This window comes from Sus scrofa, chromosome 7, assembly GCF_054392235.1.
Source record: "Sus scrofa isolate SSC_HxYL_T2T_F1_AM1 chromosome 7, Sscrofa_HxYL_maternal_Yorkshire_Landrace_v2.0, whole genome shotgun sequence".
NCBI lineage: Eukaryota > Metazoa > Chordata > Mammalia > Artiodactyla > Suidae > Sus > Sus scrofa.
In genome coordinates, this window is record NC_139389.1 from 49943364 (window position 1) to 49961518 (window position 18155).

Genomic DNA, 18155 nt, shown 5'->3' on the forward strand with positions numbered 1-18155 from the left:
GAGAGGGTCTCTCCTAACTGTGGAAGAAAAGTCTTTCCCTTCAGTCTGATTGGCTGTTTTAGACCAAGGACCAACCCCAGGACAAATCACTGTCTCCAGGGAAACACTAGGCACCAAACTGCTTACCCTTTGGCTTCTAGAATAACTTCTAAGAAAGAAGATAGAATTTCCATGGTTGGCTAAGACTAATGAAAACCATTTGGGGGGCAGTGTCAATTAAAAACAGCAAGTTGATATTATAAAACATAAAACAAACAAAGGAGTGGTGGGATGGATGTTGTGGAGTTTAAGTTACAAGGCAAATATGGATTTGTGTCACTGTTCAAATAGTGGAGATGCCAGACTTAAGTTGAGACACTACAACTTTTCCAATGTAGAATTTTTTTTTTTGTCTTTTTGCCATTTCTTGGGCCACTCCTGCGGCATATGGAGGTTCCTGGGCTAGGGGTCGAATTGGAGCTGTAGCTGCCAGCCTATGCCAGAGCCACAGCAACGCAGGATCCGAGCCACACCTGCGACCTACACCACAGCTCACGGCAACGCCAGAACCTTGACCCACTGAGCAAGGGCAGGGATCGAACCCGAAACCTCATGGTTCCTAGTCGGACTCGTTAACTACTGCGCCATGACGGGAACTCCCAATGTAGAATTTTTAAAGGATTTGTATATTCACTGAGTGAGATTAATGTTACAAACAGGTACCAACATTTTCCAACAGACCCATCACCAACCAGGAAGTGGGATTTATTTAGTGTTGGTTGTACGTTTCATGTGGTCCAGGACCATGTCTCTCTTTCTCCGTGCTCTATTTCTCATACTTAGCAGAGGGCCTGGCTCAGGTGAGATGGTCAAACAAGTTTCTTCTGAAATAAATCATCAATCACTTGCACTAGAACAGGGCATGACGCCGAGGGAGTCCTGGGCTCCAGGTTAAACTTAACTCTAAAAGGTATCAAAGGCCCATTTTTATGGAACCAAACTAATTCAATAAACAAAAACCGCCTGGGAAGCTGCTGTGATGCTCCAAGTTAAAGCTGTTCTGTAACCCCAGCAAATGTCCATGATAACGGTTGTCGTGAAGGATATATTATACCGCTATCTTTATCTTTAAAAAAGAGGTAGAACACAAACCACTTCAAATTATCCTGCGATGAAAGCTGAGCATTTGCAACACAAACCCGCCTTCATCTGGCAGCAGCCACTGTGATATTTTATTCCCAAGAGGTCCCCTGTCAGAAGCTACATTCCCACAGAGCATCTCACAATACGACAGCCCAACCAAACAGAATGTGGGCCTCCCAGATGTCCCTGTGGTTTTGATAATAGAAAAAAGAGGGGTTAAGCCAAAGCTTTCCCCCTCTGAGCTCTCGTCTTTTTGCAGACTCTGGATAAATGTGGCCCAGCTGTCTCACTGACCTTCCAGGACACTGGTACTTCCCGGTCCCAAATGCCATGAACCAGTCCAAGAAAGCATGCTTCTCTAAATTTGCCTTTTTCCAACGTTCCTGTGGGAAGAAAGCATTTTTTTTTTCCCCAAATCACTCTTATATAAATAAGCTCAACTTTATTTCTCTAGGCTAAAAATGACCTTGTACAGCTAATCCTTGCATATAAAGTTGCAGAGTTGTGGGTCATTTTTTCCAACCTGTTATTAATACCAGTCATGATTATGTTTTTGGAACACGAACTAATAAATACAAAGACTTAGAAAGTATTTTGCGAAGTGGTAAATGCAAATGATAATGTAAATCAACCAGAGAACTGACCTCAGAAGAGGAAGAATATTTATAATAAGGCCTCAGGCGCCATCATAAAATTGCCCTTGGTAATAAATGTGGCAATGAGACACTGACAGGCCTCCCTACTGGAGAATGCCGTCTGTGGAATGAATACATCTGGATGCCATTTTTGAGAGTTTTACCTAAAAGCAGAGAATGGACAAAATGACCTCTTAAGGTTCTGTTTAGTTCTGTAACTCCCTAATTCTAAGAAAGAGCAGAACACAGTTTTAATTTACTTCATTTTAATTTTCTGTACTCCTTGCAAACCAATCATGCAAGCAATTGCCTGAAGCACATGAAATACATCTTCTATCGGAACCAAGCATATTTACTTTAACATGCCCAGCTGGTTTCAGATACAAATTTATTTTAAAGTTGGCAGGGCTTATTCCAAAAACTTTTTTATCTGATCTGTATATGTTATATCATCTATATTACAAACCTAACCTGTGCTTTGTAGCCTTAGTTTCCGGGGAAATACGGCTGCTTAATGATAGAGCCCCAGTTAATTTATGAACTCATACTCTTGGCATAAAGAGGAAATCCAAGAACAAAGTATATTGAAAGAGATAACTTACAGGCTTGAACAGGTCAGGTTCAGGAAAATACTTTGGATTTCTATGTAGCCAAAACGGAGACAACATCAACAAGTCGCCAGAAGGAACGGTGTAATTCTATGATAGAAAAACAGGTTCCAAGTCATTTTTTTTTTTTTTTTGAAATCTGCTTTAAAGAGAGTTTGGATCATTAAAAATAATGCTACACTATAATACAGAGAAGATATACACAGGGAATAATTAATGGAGAGGAAATCTAGCACTTTCTTAGATGGCTCATTTCTGTTTTCCAACACAGGCAACAACTGATTTCTAATTATATATATAAATGTGTATGTGTATATATATATACATATATATTTTATATATGTGTATGTGTGTGTGTGTATTTTTTTTGGGTGGGGGGGCGCTGTGCCCATAGCATGTGAAAGTTCCTGGGCCAGGGATCAAATCCTCTCCACAGCAGTAAACCAGATTCACAGCAGTGCTGGATCCTTAACCCACTGAGCCACCAGGGAACTCTTCCTTGATTTCTAAGTCTGATGACTAGTTACAGATACATATAGCTTCATTTATACAGGGGAAAAATATAAGATAAATGTGAAAATCTTAGAAATTGGAAGAAGCCCCCTCTAATACAGCTTTTGATGTTCGATATTGGGGTTTGCAATAAATGCTCTTGATGATAGAAACCACAGTGGATTCCTAGGTTCTGGAATAGAAAACTCTAATTCTGGGACAGGACGCTGGCCACAATGGCACTGAGGACACGGTCAGTGGGTGCTCCATCCTTGGGGATGCTGATAATAGCATCAGGGCAGCGGCAGTAGATTCTCTGTTTGTTTGTTTGTTTGTTTGTTTGACTCTGGCAGCAGCTGTTGGGGCAGAAAGAAGCTGAAGACAACTGGTTAGGAAGACAGGGCAAAGCAAGTGCTATGCATTTATTGGGTGGGTTTCATGTCTGAGGTCTTGGTGGCTGTGAAACTGATGATAAACAGGGAGTTCCTGATGTGACGCAGCGGGTCACGAAATTGACTAGTGTCCATGAGGATGTGGGTTCAATCCCTGGCCTCGCTCAGTGAGTTAAGGATCCTGAGTTGCTGTGGCTGTGGTGTAGACCCGGCAGGTGCAATTCCGATGTGACCCCTAGCTGGGGAACTTCCATATGCCACAGGTGTGGCCCTAAAAAGCGAAAAAGAAAAAAGAAAAAAAAAGAAACTGATGATAAAGAGTATGTTTCCTCAAGCAGCAGAGGCGACATGATCCTTCTCCTTTCACATTATAACAGGTCTTCATGATACATAAACTACACCAAGCACAAAAAACCACTTCACGAAATCACCGTCACATCACCCTGTTCAGGAACCACTGGACAAAGAGTTCTCGCACGGTGTGAGATGGCTAGAGAGCCTCACTCTACTGAGGTAAAGACGTTTTATTAGTAACTCCCATCACCAATCATCAGAAACCACATCTGTTTAATCCCGTACAATTTCGAAGTGTCCTCAAGATATGCGCAAAACACTTATTTTAAGTTTATTAGCACCTTAGATTTGAAAACATGTCTTTTTATGGGAGCAGGGAGTGAGGTATGGCAAGGGGTCATCCTTTTTTAACCCAAGAGAACTCCTATTGGCTCTGATGGCAGCTGAGTGTTACTTTTGTTTGGTAATTTCAGTACCAGGACTGCTGGAGGGAGTCAGGTTGAAACGGGGAGAGATAGAGGCTTTTGCTTGTGACCACTTAACATTTTTTAAAATTTTATTTAAGTATGGTTGATTTACAATCTTGTATTAATACCTGCTGTACAGCAGGTACATTTATATATTTTTTCATATTCTTTTCCATGATGTTTTATCACAGGATATTGAATATGGTTCTCTGTGCTCTACAGTAGAGCCTTGTTTATCCATTCTATGTAGAATAGTTTGCATCTGCTAATTCCAAACTCCCAATCCTTCTCTTCCCTATGCCCCCTCCTTCTTGGCAAGCAGAAGTCTGTTCTCGGTATCTGTGAGTCTGTTTCTGTTTCGGAGATGTGTTGATTTGTCATATTTCAGATTCCACATATAAATGATAACATGGTATTTATCTTTCTCTTTCTGACTTACTTCACTTAGTATGATACCTTCTAGGTCCATCCATTTACCATTTTTAAAGTGGAAAGAGATCTGTCTGATTCCATTTCTTTTCTTTTCTTTTCTCTCTCTCTCTCTCTCTCTTTCTTTCTTTCCTTTCTTTTTTTTCTTTTTCTTTCTGTCCTTCCTTCCTTCCTTCTTTCTTTCTTTGTCTTTTTAGGGCCGCACCTGCGGCATAGGGAGGCTCCCAGGCTAGGGGTCAAAGAGGAGTGGCAGCCGTTGGCCTACACCACAGCCACCAGTAATGCAGAATCTGAGGAGTTTTGGGAGTTCCCGTTGTGGCTCAGAGAAAACAAATCCCTGAGGTTTTGGGTTCAATCCCTGGCCTTGCTCAGTGAGATCTAGTGTTGCTGTGAACTGTGGTGTAGGTCAAGGATTAGGCTGGGATCCCGTGTTGCTGTGGCTGTGGTGTAGGCTGGCAGCTGTATCTCTGATTTGACCCCTAGCCTGGGAACTTCCACATGCTGCAGGTTCGGCCCTAAAAAGCAAAACAACAACAACAACAACAAAGGAGTCTTGTAAAGGCAAAGCATCTATCAGAGAAGTTCCAAAGCACACTCCTCTTGGCCAGGAGCTTGGTTGGTGTTAGTTACCTTAAAAATTAAAAGTATACTCTTCCATGTGATAAAAACGGCTCTCTAGAAATTTTGGAACATTCAGAAAAATAGAAAAAGCTAGGAAAGAAAACAACCAGAATGCTGACAACTAAATAGAGCCATTAATTGGCTAGACTTCTCTCTCGTACTTTTACCTAATAACAGTGGTTTAGTTTTGTTGTTGTTGTTACTGTTTGTTTGTTTGGTTGGTTTTTGTCTTGTCTTTTCAGGGCCGCACCCATAGCACATGGAGGTTTCCAGGCTAGGGGTCCAATTGGAGCTGTAGCCGCCAGCCTACACCACAGCCACAGCAACGCCGGATCCTTAACCGAGTGAGGCCAGGGATCGAACCCGCAACCTCATGGTTTCTAATCAGATTCGTTTCTGATGCGCCACGATGGGAACTCCGAGGACATGGATATTTTTAAGGCTGTCAATGCATGTCACTCAATGGTTAACTACAATATATGAGAGTATCAATTTTATCACCCTCATCTGCTAATCTAACACTTAAAACAGGCTCTTTCTGATTGCTCTTTATGTCTTTGTTGAGCATTTTCCATGTTATTTTCTTCCATAACACTTTTGTGTTCATGTCCTAGCCTCATTAATATTTGTAATACCAGGGCTTTATTTATTCATCTGCCAATTCATTAAATATTAAAATTATTTACCCTTGCATTGTACTTACATTGAAATTTATGTTTAATTTTCGGCTTACATTTAACATAGGTGGTACTTAAAAAATAAGGCATGTTAAATTTTAATATGGTCTATTCTGTTCATCTGCTTTGTGGTTTCACTGATTAATGCTAAACACAAGCAACTGTCTTCTCCCCACAATAGTGGCTTTCAAAGGTGGTTTAGGGTCTTCCAGGAGTCCCAACTAAGTATGTTTCCTGGATTTTCTATCTCTTTTGTATTCTACTACTGTAAAATTTTCTTTCTTTCTTTTCTTCTTTGTTTCTTTAAGGCCGTACCTGCGGGATATGGAGGTTCCCAGGCTAGGGGCTGAATCAGAGCTACAGCTGCCAGCCTGCACTGCAGCCATAGAAACGCCAGATCTGAGCCCTGTCTGCGACCTACACTACAGCTCATGGCAGTGGTGGATCCTCAACCCACTGAACAAGGTCAGGGATGGAACCCGCATCTTCATGGATACTAGTCAAATTCATTTCTGCTGAGCCACGAGGGGAACTTCTTTTCTTTTTCTTTCTTCTTCTTCTTCTTCTTCTTTTTTTTTTTTTTTTGCTTTTTAGGGCCACACCTGCAGCATCTGGAAGTTCCCAGGCTAGGGGTCAAATTGGAGCTGCAGCCGCCAGCCGCCACCACAGCCACTGCAATGTGGGAATCTGAGCTAAGTCTGTAACCTACAGTGCAGCTCATGGTAACACCAAGTCCGTAACCCACTGAGCAAGGCCAGGGAACAAACCTGGGTCTTCATGGATCCTAGTCGGGTTCGTTTCCGCTGAGCCACAACAGAAGTTCCTAAAATTTCCTTGATTTAAAACCAAGCACTCTCAAGCTGTGGATTTAAACAATGCTAATGAGAATGGAAGGCTAAGTGCAATCTATCTGGATAATCCAGGCCCCAAGCCAGTCATCCTAAAAAAATTTCGTTCTGCCTGATTGACTCACCAAATATTGAATTGAAAGTCTGCCATGTGCACACAATTTTCAAGGGCACTTGACACTGTTCTCCTACTTTGCCCACTTTCCCTCACTCAGTCACTAACTCTTAACACCAGTTGCTATTATCCACGGCATTTCTGCTCTCTGTTCCTAGATCTGTGATTTGTGGCCTGAACTGTCGTCCTGTTATCCTAAAGGACTTCCCTCACACCCTCAATTCCTCAACCTATTCCAGCTCAGGACTACTCACGGGCGGCGGGGGGGATTCAACAGAGGAAAGACGATTGAACTCATCTGCTTGATTGAAATAGGATTCTAGTAATTCTGATACAGAATCACATAGCCAAAACGATTATAAAAGATAAACAGCTCTCTTAATAAAACACTGCTACCCAACTCATATTAGTAACCTGTTCCAGGTCATTTAGTACTTAATGGAACTTAAGAAATTATCTAATAATAAATGGGAGAAATATCTTCTTTTTAATTTTTTTCCTAGAAGGTTCATTATTTCGAAACAAAACCAGAGCTCACCAAAATTTTAACTGGCTTCAGCACTTTTCTAGTAATGACACCAGGGGCCCGTAAACGAATGGTTTCCAAAATACACCACTGAATTAGAGGGAGTTTCTTCAAGTTATCCTCAGACACTTCAATCTTATCTTTACCTGCAGAGAGAATTAAAAAAAAAAAAAAAAGGTTTTACATAAGTTCATCAACATAGGTTAAATACTGGCTCTGGCATCAAGTATTAATACTACTATTACTTTTGCATACCAAATTTAGTCATTTGTTGTCTCTTTTTATCCTTTTTCTCTTACCAAGATAAAATGTATGGCATAAAAAACTAAACCAGGAGTTCCCATTGTGGTGCAGCAGAAACGAAACTGACTAGTATCCATAAGGATGTGGGTTCAATTCCTGGCCTCACTCAGTGGGTTGGGGATCTGGTGTTGCCCGGAGCTGTGGTATAGGTTGAAGATGTGGCGTGGATCCTGCATTGCTGTGGCTGTGGCTTAGGCTGGCAGCTGTAGCTCTGATTTGACCCCTAGCATGGGAACTTCCCTGTGCTGCGGGTACAGCCTTAAAAAGCAAAAACAAACAAACAAACAAAACTACCCCCTCCCAAAAAAACAAAACTAAACCAATGTTGATTAATGTGATGGACTAGTGTCCAACCTTGGTTCTCATAGTCCTGTGGCCATCAAATGACTAAGGTAGCTCCTGTCAGAAAGGTGTTCAAGTTTTACTCATTTCCTTCTTTCTTGGTCAAGTTCTCATTCCACTTAAGTCTTAAAAGATTGGCATCAAAAATACAAAGTAAGGGGCTAGGGATTCATTAGGAGTTTGGGATTAACATAGACATACTACTATACATAAAAGAGATAACCAACAAGGACCTGTTTATAGCACAGGGAACTCTACTCAATAGTCCATAATAACCCATACGGGAAAAGAATCTGAAAAAGAATGAATGTATGTATATACACATAATTGAATCACTTTACTGTACACTCAAAACTAACACAACATTGTAAATCAACTACACGTCAATAAAATAAAAAAATTTTTAAAGTACAAAGTAAAAGGTCTGAGAAGCTATCTGGCTTACTTCTCTTTTCTGCTAATTAATTTTTAGTTTTGCTTTTTGTTTTTTTTTTTTTTTTTTTTTTTTTTTTTGTCTTTTTAGGGCTGCACCCTCGGCATATGGAAGTTCCCAAGCTAGGGGTCTAAATGGAGCTACAGCTGCTGGCCTTCACCACAGACACAGCCATGCCAGATATGAGCCGCATCTGCAACCTATAGCACAGCTCATGGCAATGCCAGACCCTTAACCCACTGAGCGAGGCCAGAGATTGAACCTGCCACCTCATGGTTCCTAGTTGGGTTGTTTCTGCTTGCGCAAACAGGGATTGTTTCTGCTTCTTTTGAGCTCCTTACACATGGCTGCATCAAACGTTCCTACTATAAGTTGTATACTTTAGATAATACTTAGATTGAAGGCACCTGAAAGAGGATTGAGACTGTATGATCAATGTATGATCATGGCCATCAATCAAAATAGTTTAATTAATGGTATCTTAAGTACAGTGTTTACACTTATAAAATTACTTTAGGAGTTCCCTCGTGGCTCAGTGGTTAACGAATCCAACTAGGAACCATGAGGTTGCGGGTTCAATCCCTGACCTCACTCAGTGGGTTAAGGATCCGGCATTGCCGTGAGCTGTAGTGTGGGTCACAGATGCGGCTTGGATCTGATGTTGCTGTGGCTGTGGTGTAGGCCAGAGGCTATAGCTCCGATGGGACCCCTAGCCTGGGAACCTCCATATGCCGTGTGTGCACCCCTAAAAGACAAAAAAAAAATAAAAAAAAAAAATTACTTTAGACAACTTGGCTTTCAACTTAGTTTTTTTTGTCTTTTTGTCTTTTTTTTTTGTTGTTGTTGTTGTTGCTATTTCTTGGGCCGCTCCCGCGGCATATGGAGGTTCCCAGGCTAGGGGTTGAATCGGAGCTGCAGCCACTGGCCTACGCCAGAGCCACAGCAACGCGGGATCTGAGCCGTGTCTGCAACCTACACCACAGCTCACGGCAACGCCGGATCGTTAACCCACTGAGCAAGGCCAGGGACCGAACCCGCAACCTCATGGTTCCTAGTCGGATTCGTTAACCACTGCCCCACGACGGGAACTCCTCAACTTAGTTTTGACAGTATCTGCTTCATAAAAGTCAACAACATGGTCAAATTTTATTTATTTTTTTTGCTTTTTAGGGCTGCACTGGTGGCATATGGAAGTTCCTAGGCTAGGGGTCAAATCAGAGGTGCAGCTGCCAGCCTATGCCACGGCCATAGCAACGTGGGATCCCAGTCTTGTCTGCAATCTTAACTCATTGCACAAGGCCAGGGACAGAACCCAAGTCCTCATGGATAATAGTCGGGTTTATTACCCCTGAGCTAGGGGTTGAATCAGAGCTGTAGCCAACGGCCTACACCACAGCCACAACAACACGGGATCTAAGCCGCATCTGTGACCTACACCATAGCTCATGGCAATGCCGGATCCTTAATCCACTGAGCAAGGCCAGGGATCAAACCCATGTCCTCATGGATACTAGTCAGGTTTGTTACCACTGAGCCACAACAGGAACTTCCAGGATAACGAATTTTATTTTATTTTTAATTAAAAAAAATTTTTTGGGGGGGCTTTTGTCTTTTTAGGGCCATACCCGTTACACATGGAGGTTCCCAGGCTAGGGGTCTAATCAGAGCTACAGCTGCCAGCCTCACCATAGCCACGGCAACGCCAGATCCAAGCCACGAGTCTTCCACCTACACCATCGCTCACAGCAACACCGGATCCCCAACCCACTGAGCAAGGCCAGGGATTGAACCGGCAACCTCTCGGTTCCTAGTCAGATTCATTTCCGATGCGCCACAATGGGAATTCCCCAGGATAACGAATTTTAGAGTACTGACCTAAAAATGTGTAGGTCAGGATCTGAAATTCTTTTAGCATATACTTGAGTAGAAAGAGAGAGAGAGAGAGAGAGAGAGAAAGAAAGAAAGAAAGAAAGAAAGAAAGAAAGAAAGAAAGAAAGAAAGGAAGGAAGAAAGAAAGAAAAAGAAAGAAGAGAAAGAAATGTTGAAAAAGACCACTGCCTAATGGCCTGTGTTAGAAGATGAAGCCCTATGGTGGAAACCCTGCCTGTCTGCGGTGAGACAAAGAGCAGGCCCCATGGCCCTGCGGATGAAGCAAAAGGGAACCGGGACTGCTGGGGACTCAAGGAAAGTAAGACCAGACTGGCTGGAGGGCTGCGAGAGGAGAGGGCACCCAGCTGCATGGCCGGTGACCGGCAACCTAAGGAAGCCTAAGGAAACCTCACCATGGGCACAACGGCAGATGGTTTTTTAAGAATAGAAAATTCAACTGTGTGTCACATACTCAATTTTAAGTTGCTTCCAGCTACAGTGTAATTTTCCTTTCCTTGTCTTATATTTTTAATATTCGAATAAAGTCAGCTAACACATATCCTTAAATTAACCCTAGAGAAAACAAAGATCAACGTGATGTCCAGGAGGCAATGCAATACAGAAAAGAGGCAAGAGGTGCAAAAGGGGAAAGGCAGGGGAAGAGGAGGTTTCAGGAAATGAGAGACCGGAAGTCAAGAAAAACCGAGAGGCCTTCCACTTCCGGCCACCTCCCCCAGCTTTCCCTCCAAGGATTCTGAGAACTCTGGGAGGGGGTTCAGACCAATTTCTCCCTTATCTTGGAAACCAGATAGGCTCCAGCAAGTGGGGGCCTTTGCCGAATGGACATTGCAAATAAATAAGCAGTAATCTACAATTCAGATTATAAATCTAAATTTTAAAAAGTTTTTTTCTCTTTAAAAATCTGCTTAGAGCATTTGCATTAGACAAGTCTACCAAACAATCACCCTACTTATTTATTTTTTGTATTTTACTGCAGCTCTAAGATACAGAAAATAAATATTTTTTTACTTGATCAAGGAAATTGTGTTCAAAACCAGATCTGTGTGCTTCCAAAGTGACCTATGTATTATGAGACAAGCAAAATTCTGGCCTTGAAAAAATTTGGACTCTTCATGGTGAAGTATATGACGTTCTTTTGGAGAAAAGTTTTTTTGATGAAGTACTCTTATGAGACTAATTAATTATAAAGTGCAAAACAACAGAGTTTTGTATTATATAATTAAGAAACAAAAGCTTGTTCTGAGTTGAAAAATAATACTTAAAATATCTTAGGACCTATAAATGTAGGAGAGATGTAGGCTACACTTGGAAAATAAATGTTTTGATAAAATATTTTTAGTTTCTCAAGTCAAGTGATATAAGAAAAATAAGGTAGTATTCTCAGATGAGACAAAGAAAAAGAAAGGGAAAGATGCTGTTTTCAAACATCTTTAGGTTAAAGACCTTTCTTATTATAACTCTTAGAAATGGCTCTGTACTCATACTGTGCATATTTCAATGCACATCTGTGGTTTGTTCTTCCAGTGTTTTGACTCTAAAATTAGAAGGCTCCACTTGGAAGAATGCCAATGTAACATCAAAAGGGCTAAGGCCTAATGGAGACCAGGACCAGTATACAAGGCAGCCAGGGAAGACGCTGTGGGTGATTTGGGGTAAAATTCAGAAACCATCTGTTTAACTCTTGGCATAGGTGTAATAGAAGTCAGACCAAATCATGGGATGTTTGAAACGAAATAAAAGACAGGATGGTTCTTGAGCTCAGAAATAGCAAAGAATGTTTCTAAAATATTATACATTGTTTTGGGATGCTGCAGGCATGATGACAAGCACATTAGAACATGATAACTATAAATTACATTTGTTAAGGATGTAGAGTAGATTAAAATTCTATTCAACGATGTGCTCACTCAATATAAATTTGCTTCATACCTGCTACATGCTAGGCCAAGCACAGGTGCTGAAAGAGACAGAAAGAGAATAATATCAACCTACTGACCATCTAAGGTCACCAATACTTGGGACCACTTCATTTATTCCTCATCACTATCTGCCAGCTATCAAGCACTCACATGTCCAAGGTGAAGCTTGAAGGTGTCAGAGCAGCCTTTGCACCTATGTGTGTCTACCTGAAAGCCCTTACCCTTTTCATCACCTCCCCTAAGAGGAGAAACAAATGAGAAAGAAAAGAGCCACTGTCTTCTAGGAGATTGGACACAAAGACACAAAATACTATCCGGATATAAATAACTGTAAATTTCATAAGAGAGGATGTGAGCATCAATGGTGTTCATCCTCTCTTGCCCAGGAATGGGGTTTCAGCTAAGCCTGGAAGGATGAGTAGCACTCGTCCAGGCGGAGAGAAAAGTGACTCAAATTCCCAAGTTAATTATAAAGATATGATTTCTTGGACTCAAAAAAAAGGGAAATGAATCCAACTAGGAACCATGAGGTTGCGGGTTCAATCCCTGGCCTTGCTCAGTGGGTTAAGGAACCGGCGTTGCCGTGAACTGTGGTGTAGTTCACAGATGCGGCTCAGATACTGCATTGCTGTGGCTGTGGTGTAGGCCAGCAGCTACAGCTCTGATTAGACCCCTTGCCTGGGAACCTCCATATGCTGTGGGTGTGGCCCTAAAAAGACAAAAAGACAAAAAATATAAAAATAAAAATAAAAATAAATACATAAATAAAATAGGTCCTTCTTTGAGAGATGGATCCTCTGACTTTTAAGCACCCTCCCCTTACACACACACACACACACACACACACACCACATTTATTTAATAAATAAATTCATAAATGATAAAAATAGTCCTGAAGTAACATTACATCAAAAGGTAATTAATAATTTGGGGAAAATAACTCATGTTTCGACAAAAAAGGGAGAACGATAGGCATTTGCTGAGTCATTCAGATCTTTTGAGACATAATTCTGAGAAAACTGAACCAGAAGTTGGGGTGGAATACTGTCTTTCCACAAGTGAAAGACAGGCGTGTATCTACAAGGGACCCACAGCAAGGTGAAGAGAAGCAAAGAATAAACTCCACTGAAATTAAAGGGGGCATCCTCCCGCGTTGCACAACCTCTTTCTTTACTTTTGAAAGCAGGGATTCTCAGTTTTGTTTGCTGTTCTGGGTTGTGAGGTTGTTTTCCTTCACAGGGGTTGTCTTTTCATATTCATGGAACAGCTTGTTTAAAACATTTAAAATTAAGGTGTGTGCAAAAGGTCAAGAGTCCACATGAAGGAGAATGAACTGGGATGAAAAATATAAGAGATGAAGGTTGAAAAATAAAGACTGATGAAATAACCTTAAGCAATACTTCCTACCAAAATGTGGTCATGAAATTTGCTCCCCAAATTTGATAATAATCTCTCTAAAAGTAATATCAAATAATATAAAAGTGTTTACTTTATACTGTTCTTTGGGGGAAGTTATGTAACAGCTTTGAAACAAATCCAATATTTCTATGACTGCTACTGAAAAGCAATGAAGCAATAGCATCAGTTGCTGACAGAGAATAACAGTAGGAAACTAGTCTTCTGGCATATTTTCTCAGAGACCTCGAGATAAGCTCCTGAAAAAAGAATGAGTTTTTAGAAAACAGAGATAAAGCCAAAGAGAAACAGTAAATAGCTTACAGCATTCACGAGGAATACAAAAGAAGTATCTTACGTCATTTTCTTCATTTCAGGAATTGAAGAAATTTTAATAAGTAATGTTCAAATACTTAATTTTTAAAAATTATACCTCTACTTTATTCCAGGAATATTTTCATATATTTACAAAACTGCTGTTTTCTTCTTAGAAGAAACCTATTTACACTAGAAAAGATTAGAACATCTCAGAAAGAGTAGGAATGGATAAAGTGTCCTGAAGAAGATAATATTAATTATAATATATTTCTATGTCCAAAGACCCTATAACAGTTATTTGTAGGCAAGGAGAATGTACTGGTTACAGATTTCTGGGAATTTTTGTGAGATGAAGATTTGTTTGGTGACTTGTCTCCCAAACGGGGACAATAATAAACCCCTTTCTGCAAATGTTCTTCTTTTAAATGTAAAAAGAAATGCAGTGAAACTTTTAAGATCCTCTCTTTATTTTCAACTTTTGACATTTTCATTATAGTGTGGTTTGGTGTGGTGTCTTTGGTTCATCTTGTTTGGGACACACTGTGCTTCCTGGACTTAACTGTTTCCTTTACCAGGTTAGGGAAATTTTAAGCCATTATTTCTTCAAATAGGTTTTCTGTCCCTTTCTCTCTCTTCTCCTCTAGGAATCCTTTAATGTAAATGTTGGTATGCTTGTAGTTGTCCCAGATATCTCTTAAACTATCCACATTGGTTTTTATTCTTTTTGTTGTACTGATTGGGTGATTTCTACTACCCAATCAGTATAGATTGCTAATCCCTCAGCCCTCAAACTCAACCAAATGTAAATCCCACTTGTCTTCAAAGACAGATGTTATGAAGTCCCATCCTTCCTATGCAAATCCCAACACAGGGCTTAGACCTGTCACTCTACAGGGGGCACCTCCATAGCTGTGATATGTCTCCAGCTTATGAGTCACCACGCTGGGAGAGTGCGTTCTGTCTAGACTGCATCTTTATGCCTCCTATCCATCTTGACACCTCCTATCCATCCATAGCATTCTATTAATCCATGGCATTCTCTTTATCCATCCATGGCATCTATCTATCCATGGCATTCTCTTTATGTCCTTAGGTGTAGAAAATCTGTTCTTCTAGTCTTCAAGTCACTCTTAGAGAGATAATCGCTCCAAATGTAGTTGTAGTTTTGGTGTGTCCATGAGGTGAGCTCAGGATCTTCCTACTCTACCATGTTGATCTGGAACCCCTAAATATTTTTTTTTTCTTTTCTTTTTAGGGCCACACCTGAGGCACATGAAAGTTCCCAGGCTAGGGGTCAAATTGGTGCTGCAGCTCCTGGTTACACCATAGCCACAGCAATGTGGGATCAGAGCTGCGTCTGCGACCTACACCACAGCTCACGCAATGCCAGATCCTTAACCCACTGAGTGTGGCGAGGGATAGAACCTGCATCCTCATGGATCCTAGTCAGGTTTGTTAACCACTGAGCCATGAAGGGAACTCCCCTAAATATTCTTTTAATAGAGAAAAAAAGATGTGTTCTTTGAGTTTCATTCCTTACAAAATACTAACTTCCTTTATGACTATGCATGTCCACTAGTGTATGTGTTCTGTGAGACAAAATTCTGTGATCAAGACATAAGTTCAGTTTATTTTAAAAAATCAAGAGAAATAAGATGAGCATAGAGAAACATGAAGTAAATGCTAGGCTATGGAGTTACATGCCTTTTAGTTCTCTGCTGTTCACTATAAATTCTTTATAGTCTCCCAAATGACTGCAGGTTTCTAGAATTCCTGGAGAATGTTGATAGTTTAGAAAATGACTTTTTTCCTGAAATTTTTTTAGCTTTGAAAGAAAAGATTCTGAATTTGCTTTTTTGGGGTAAAAGATTAGCAAATAAGAACCATGATGATCAATTATTTTTCCTGTGCCAGTTGTGTTCTCTTTTATAGCAGCTTTATAATAAGTTTTAATATTTGGTAGGGCAAATATGGCCTAACTAGGTTACATTTTTAATAATCTTGATTTCTAAGCATAGATTCTTCAAGAGATGTGTAAGTCATTTAGTTAACTGCCCCCCCCCCCAAACCACTGGAATTCTCTTATAATGAATTAAATATATATTAATTTGAAAAGGATTGGCATTTTCATGATATTAAGCTTTCCCATACAGGGACATAATATGTATTTTTCTTTGTGTTTTTAAAATGTACATATTTTTAAAATGCGATAGTTCTTCCATGTAGGTCCTGCCCCAAGCCAATGTCTTTATGGAAGAGAAATATCAGTTAAACGAATAGGAAGGACAGATGTAAAATGGAAAGGAAGGTTTAAAAACAGCTTAAGGTGTTCGCAGTGGATACAGACTGGGAAAAGCAAAGAATAAGCCTAGAGATTGTCCATGGACAGCGAATATGGGCACTAGGGCTTTAGGGATTGTAGCTAAAGCCTGGCAGGTGACATCTCCTTTAATTCTCTGCCTCTAGCCCCCGTCTTCTTCTAAACCCCTCAGTCATTTCTGAACTTCCAATTCTGGGCAGACAGGGCGTTTTGGCATCTGAGGGATTTAGGATAAATTTTTATTGTCAAAGACACATATTCTCATTGTTGGGAAAGGGAGTCTCATGCTCACAGTCCCCCAACTCAGCTGCAAAAGAGTGGGCCTTGGGCCTGGAACACTTCCTCACCAAGAGACAAAGAGCCCACACAGCCTGTGCCAGGCTTATCCCCTTGTGTGGCAGAGCAGTGAGTTCTTCAATTTTCTCTGCTTAAAGAGTGTGCAGAATATAGTGCTTTCCTAACCCACCATTACACCTGCACTCCAAGGGGAGAGGACAGGGTTCCTTCCACTGTGGTATAGAGGGGTGCACAGAGGCCAATTTCCCTGCATCAGCCACGGGGCCATGGGGGACCGACCCCCCCCCCCCGAAGTGGACCTTGCTCTATTTCTTCTCCATGTGAGTACAGCTCTGCTCCATCCAGTGCTTGACGGCATCGTGTTTTCCCTGGCAACTCAGACACCAAGATGCAGTGGGCAGAAGGGGTTAGAGTCCTCCTCTGGGGTTCATAACTCTGCTTGACATCTCCTGAGAAATTGCAAACAATAACCTTTTGGAGGTAGACTCTGATCCGTGACTTTGGTCTGATGTTCATAACTACAGACCAGAAATGAGAGGCAGGGATAACAGTGAATTGAGAAAGACACCAAGGACTGCGGTAGCTCTCAGAACAGCTTATTGAGACGGATGGAAGATAAGGAGTAAAGAGTCAAAAGATGAACCCTCCCCACCCTTTCTTCCATCCATATGAGCACATATAAAAACATAACAAATCCCATTCTATCATTTAAAGAAAACTTTAGTGCCACTACATCAAGTCAACCAAATAACCCTCTCTCCTGAAAAAATAATAGCTCATGATAGTTTCAGAAATATTTCCTTCATATATTAGAGAGAGGTTATCAATGTCTTATTTATTGAAATATAAAATGAAGCCTGCTTCCTCATTATAATTTTTTTTCAAGGAATAAAAGACACAGTCCAATTTATAATAAATATGAGATAGAGATATTGATGAAACGAGACAACCATGGGTACAGGATAGAAGGTAAAATCAATTTTGATGTAGAAATATCCTTTCTTTATAAACTCTGCATAATGATTCTAAATTTTTGGGTAGTGTTCTCTGGAGAGATGAATACCTGGCTTGAACATCTTTATCTCTTTTTTTTTTTTTTTTTTTTTTTTTTTTTTGCTTTTTAGGGCCACACCCATGGCATATGGAAGTTCCCAGGCTAGGGGTCAAATTGCAGCTACAGCTGCCAGCCTACACCACAGCCGCAGCAACGTGGGATCCAAGCTGCATCTGTGATCTACACCACAGCTCACGCCAACGCCAGATCCTTAATCCACTGAGCGAGGCCAGGGATCGAACCCACATCGTCATGGATACTAGTTGGATTTGTTTCCACTGTGTCACAGAGGGAATTCCTATCTCATTATTTTCTAAAGAGGAAAAGAGACTATCCAAATGCCTGAATAATTCTCCAGTGGAACATTCAGAAAAAAAGAGCCCTGTCTAAAGGAAAAATGTAAGGGATAAACAAAGCAGATGAACAGTGCTACACTAGGGTGAGATAGGGAAAGACTTAATAAAATGAGAAGTGCCGGGAGTTCCCGTTGTGGCTCAGTGGTTAACGAACCTGACTAGGATCCATGAGGATATGGGTTTGATCCCTGGTCTCGCTCAGTGGGTTAAGGATCCGGCATTGCCGTGAGCTGTGGTGTAGGTCGCAGAAGCGGCTTGGATCCCATGCTGCTGTGGCTGTGGTGTAGGCCAGTAGCTGTAGC

General features: G+C 41.0%; 1 protein-coding gene across 2 annotated transcripts in view; it reads right to left on the reverse strand.

The window, feature by feature from the left end:
- Nucleotides 1–18155, reverse strand: part of CYP39A1 (cytochrome P450 family 39 subfamily A member 1) — an 81692-nt gene that overhangs the window by 20340 nt on the left and 43197 nt on the right. For both annotated transcript variants that reach the window (NM_001101027.2, XM_084965796.1), the window contains 3 exon segments: nt 1417–1505; nt 2360–2455; nt 7239–7372. In NM_001101027.2, coding sequence (NP_001094497.2) covers nt 1417–1505; nt 2360–2455; nt 7239–7372 — 319 coding nt within the window.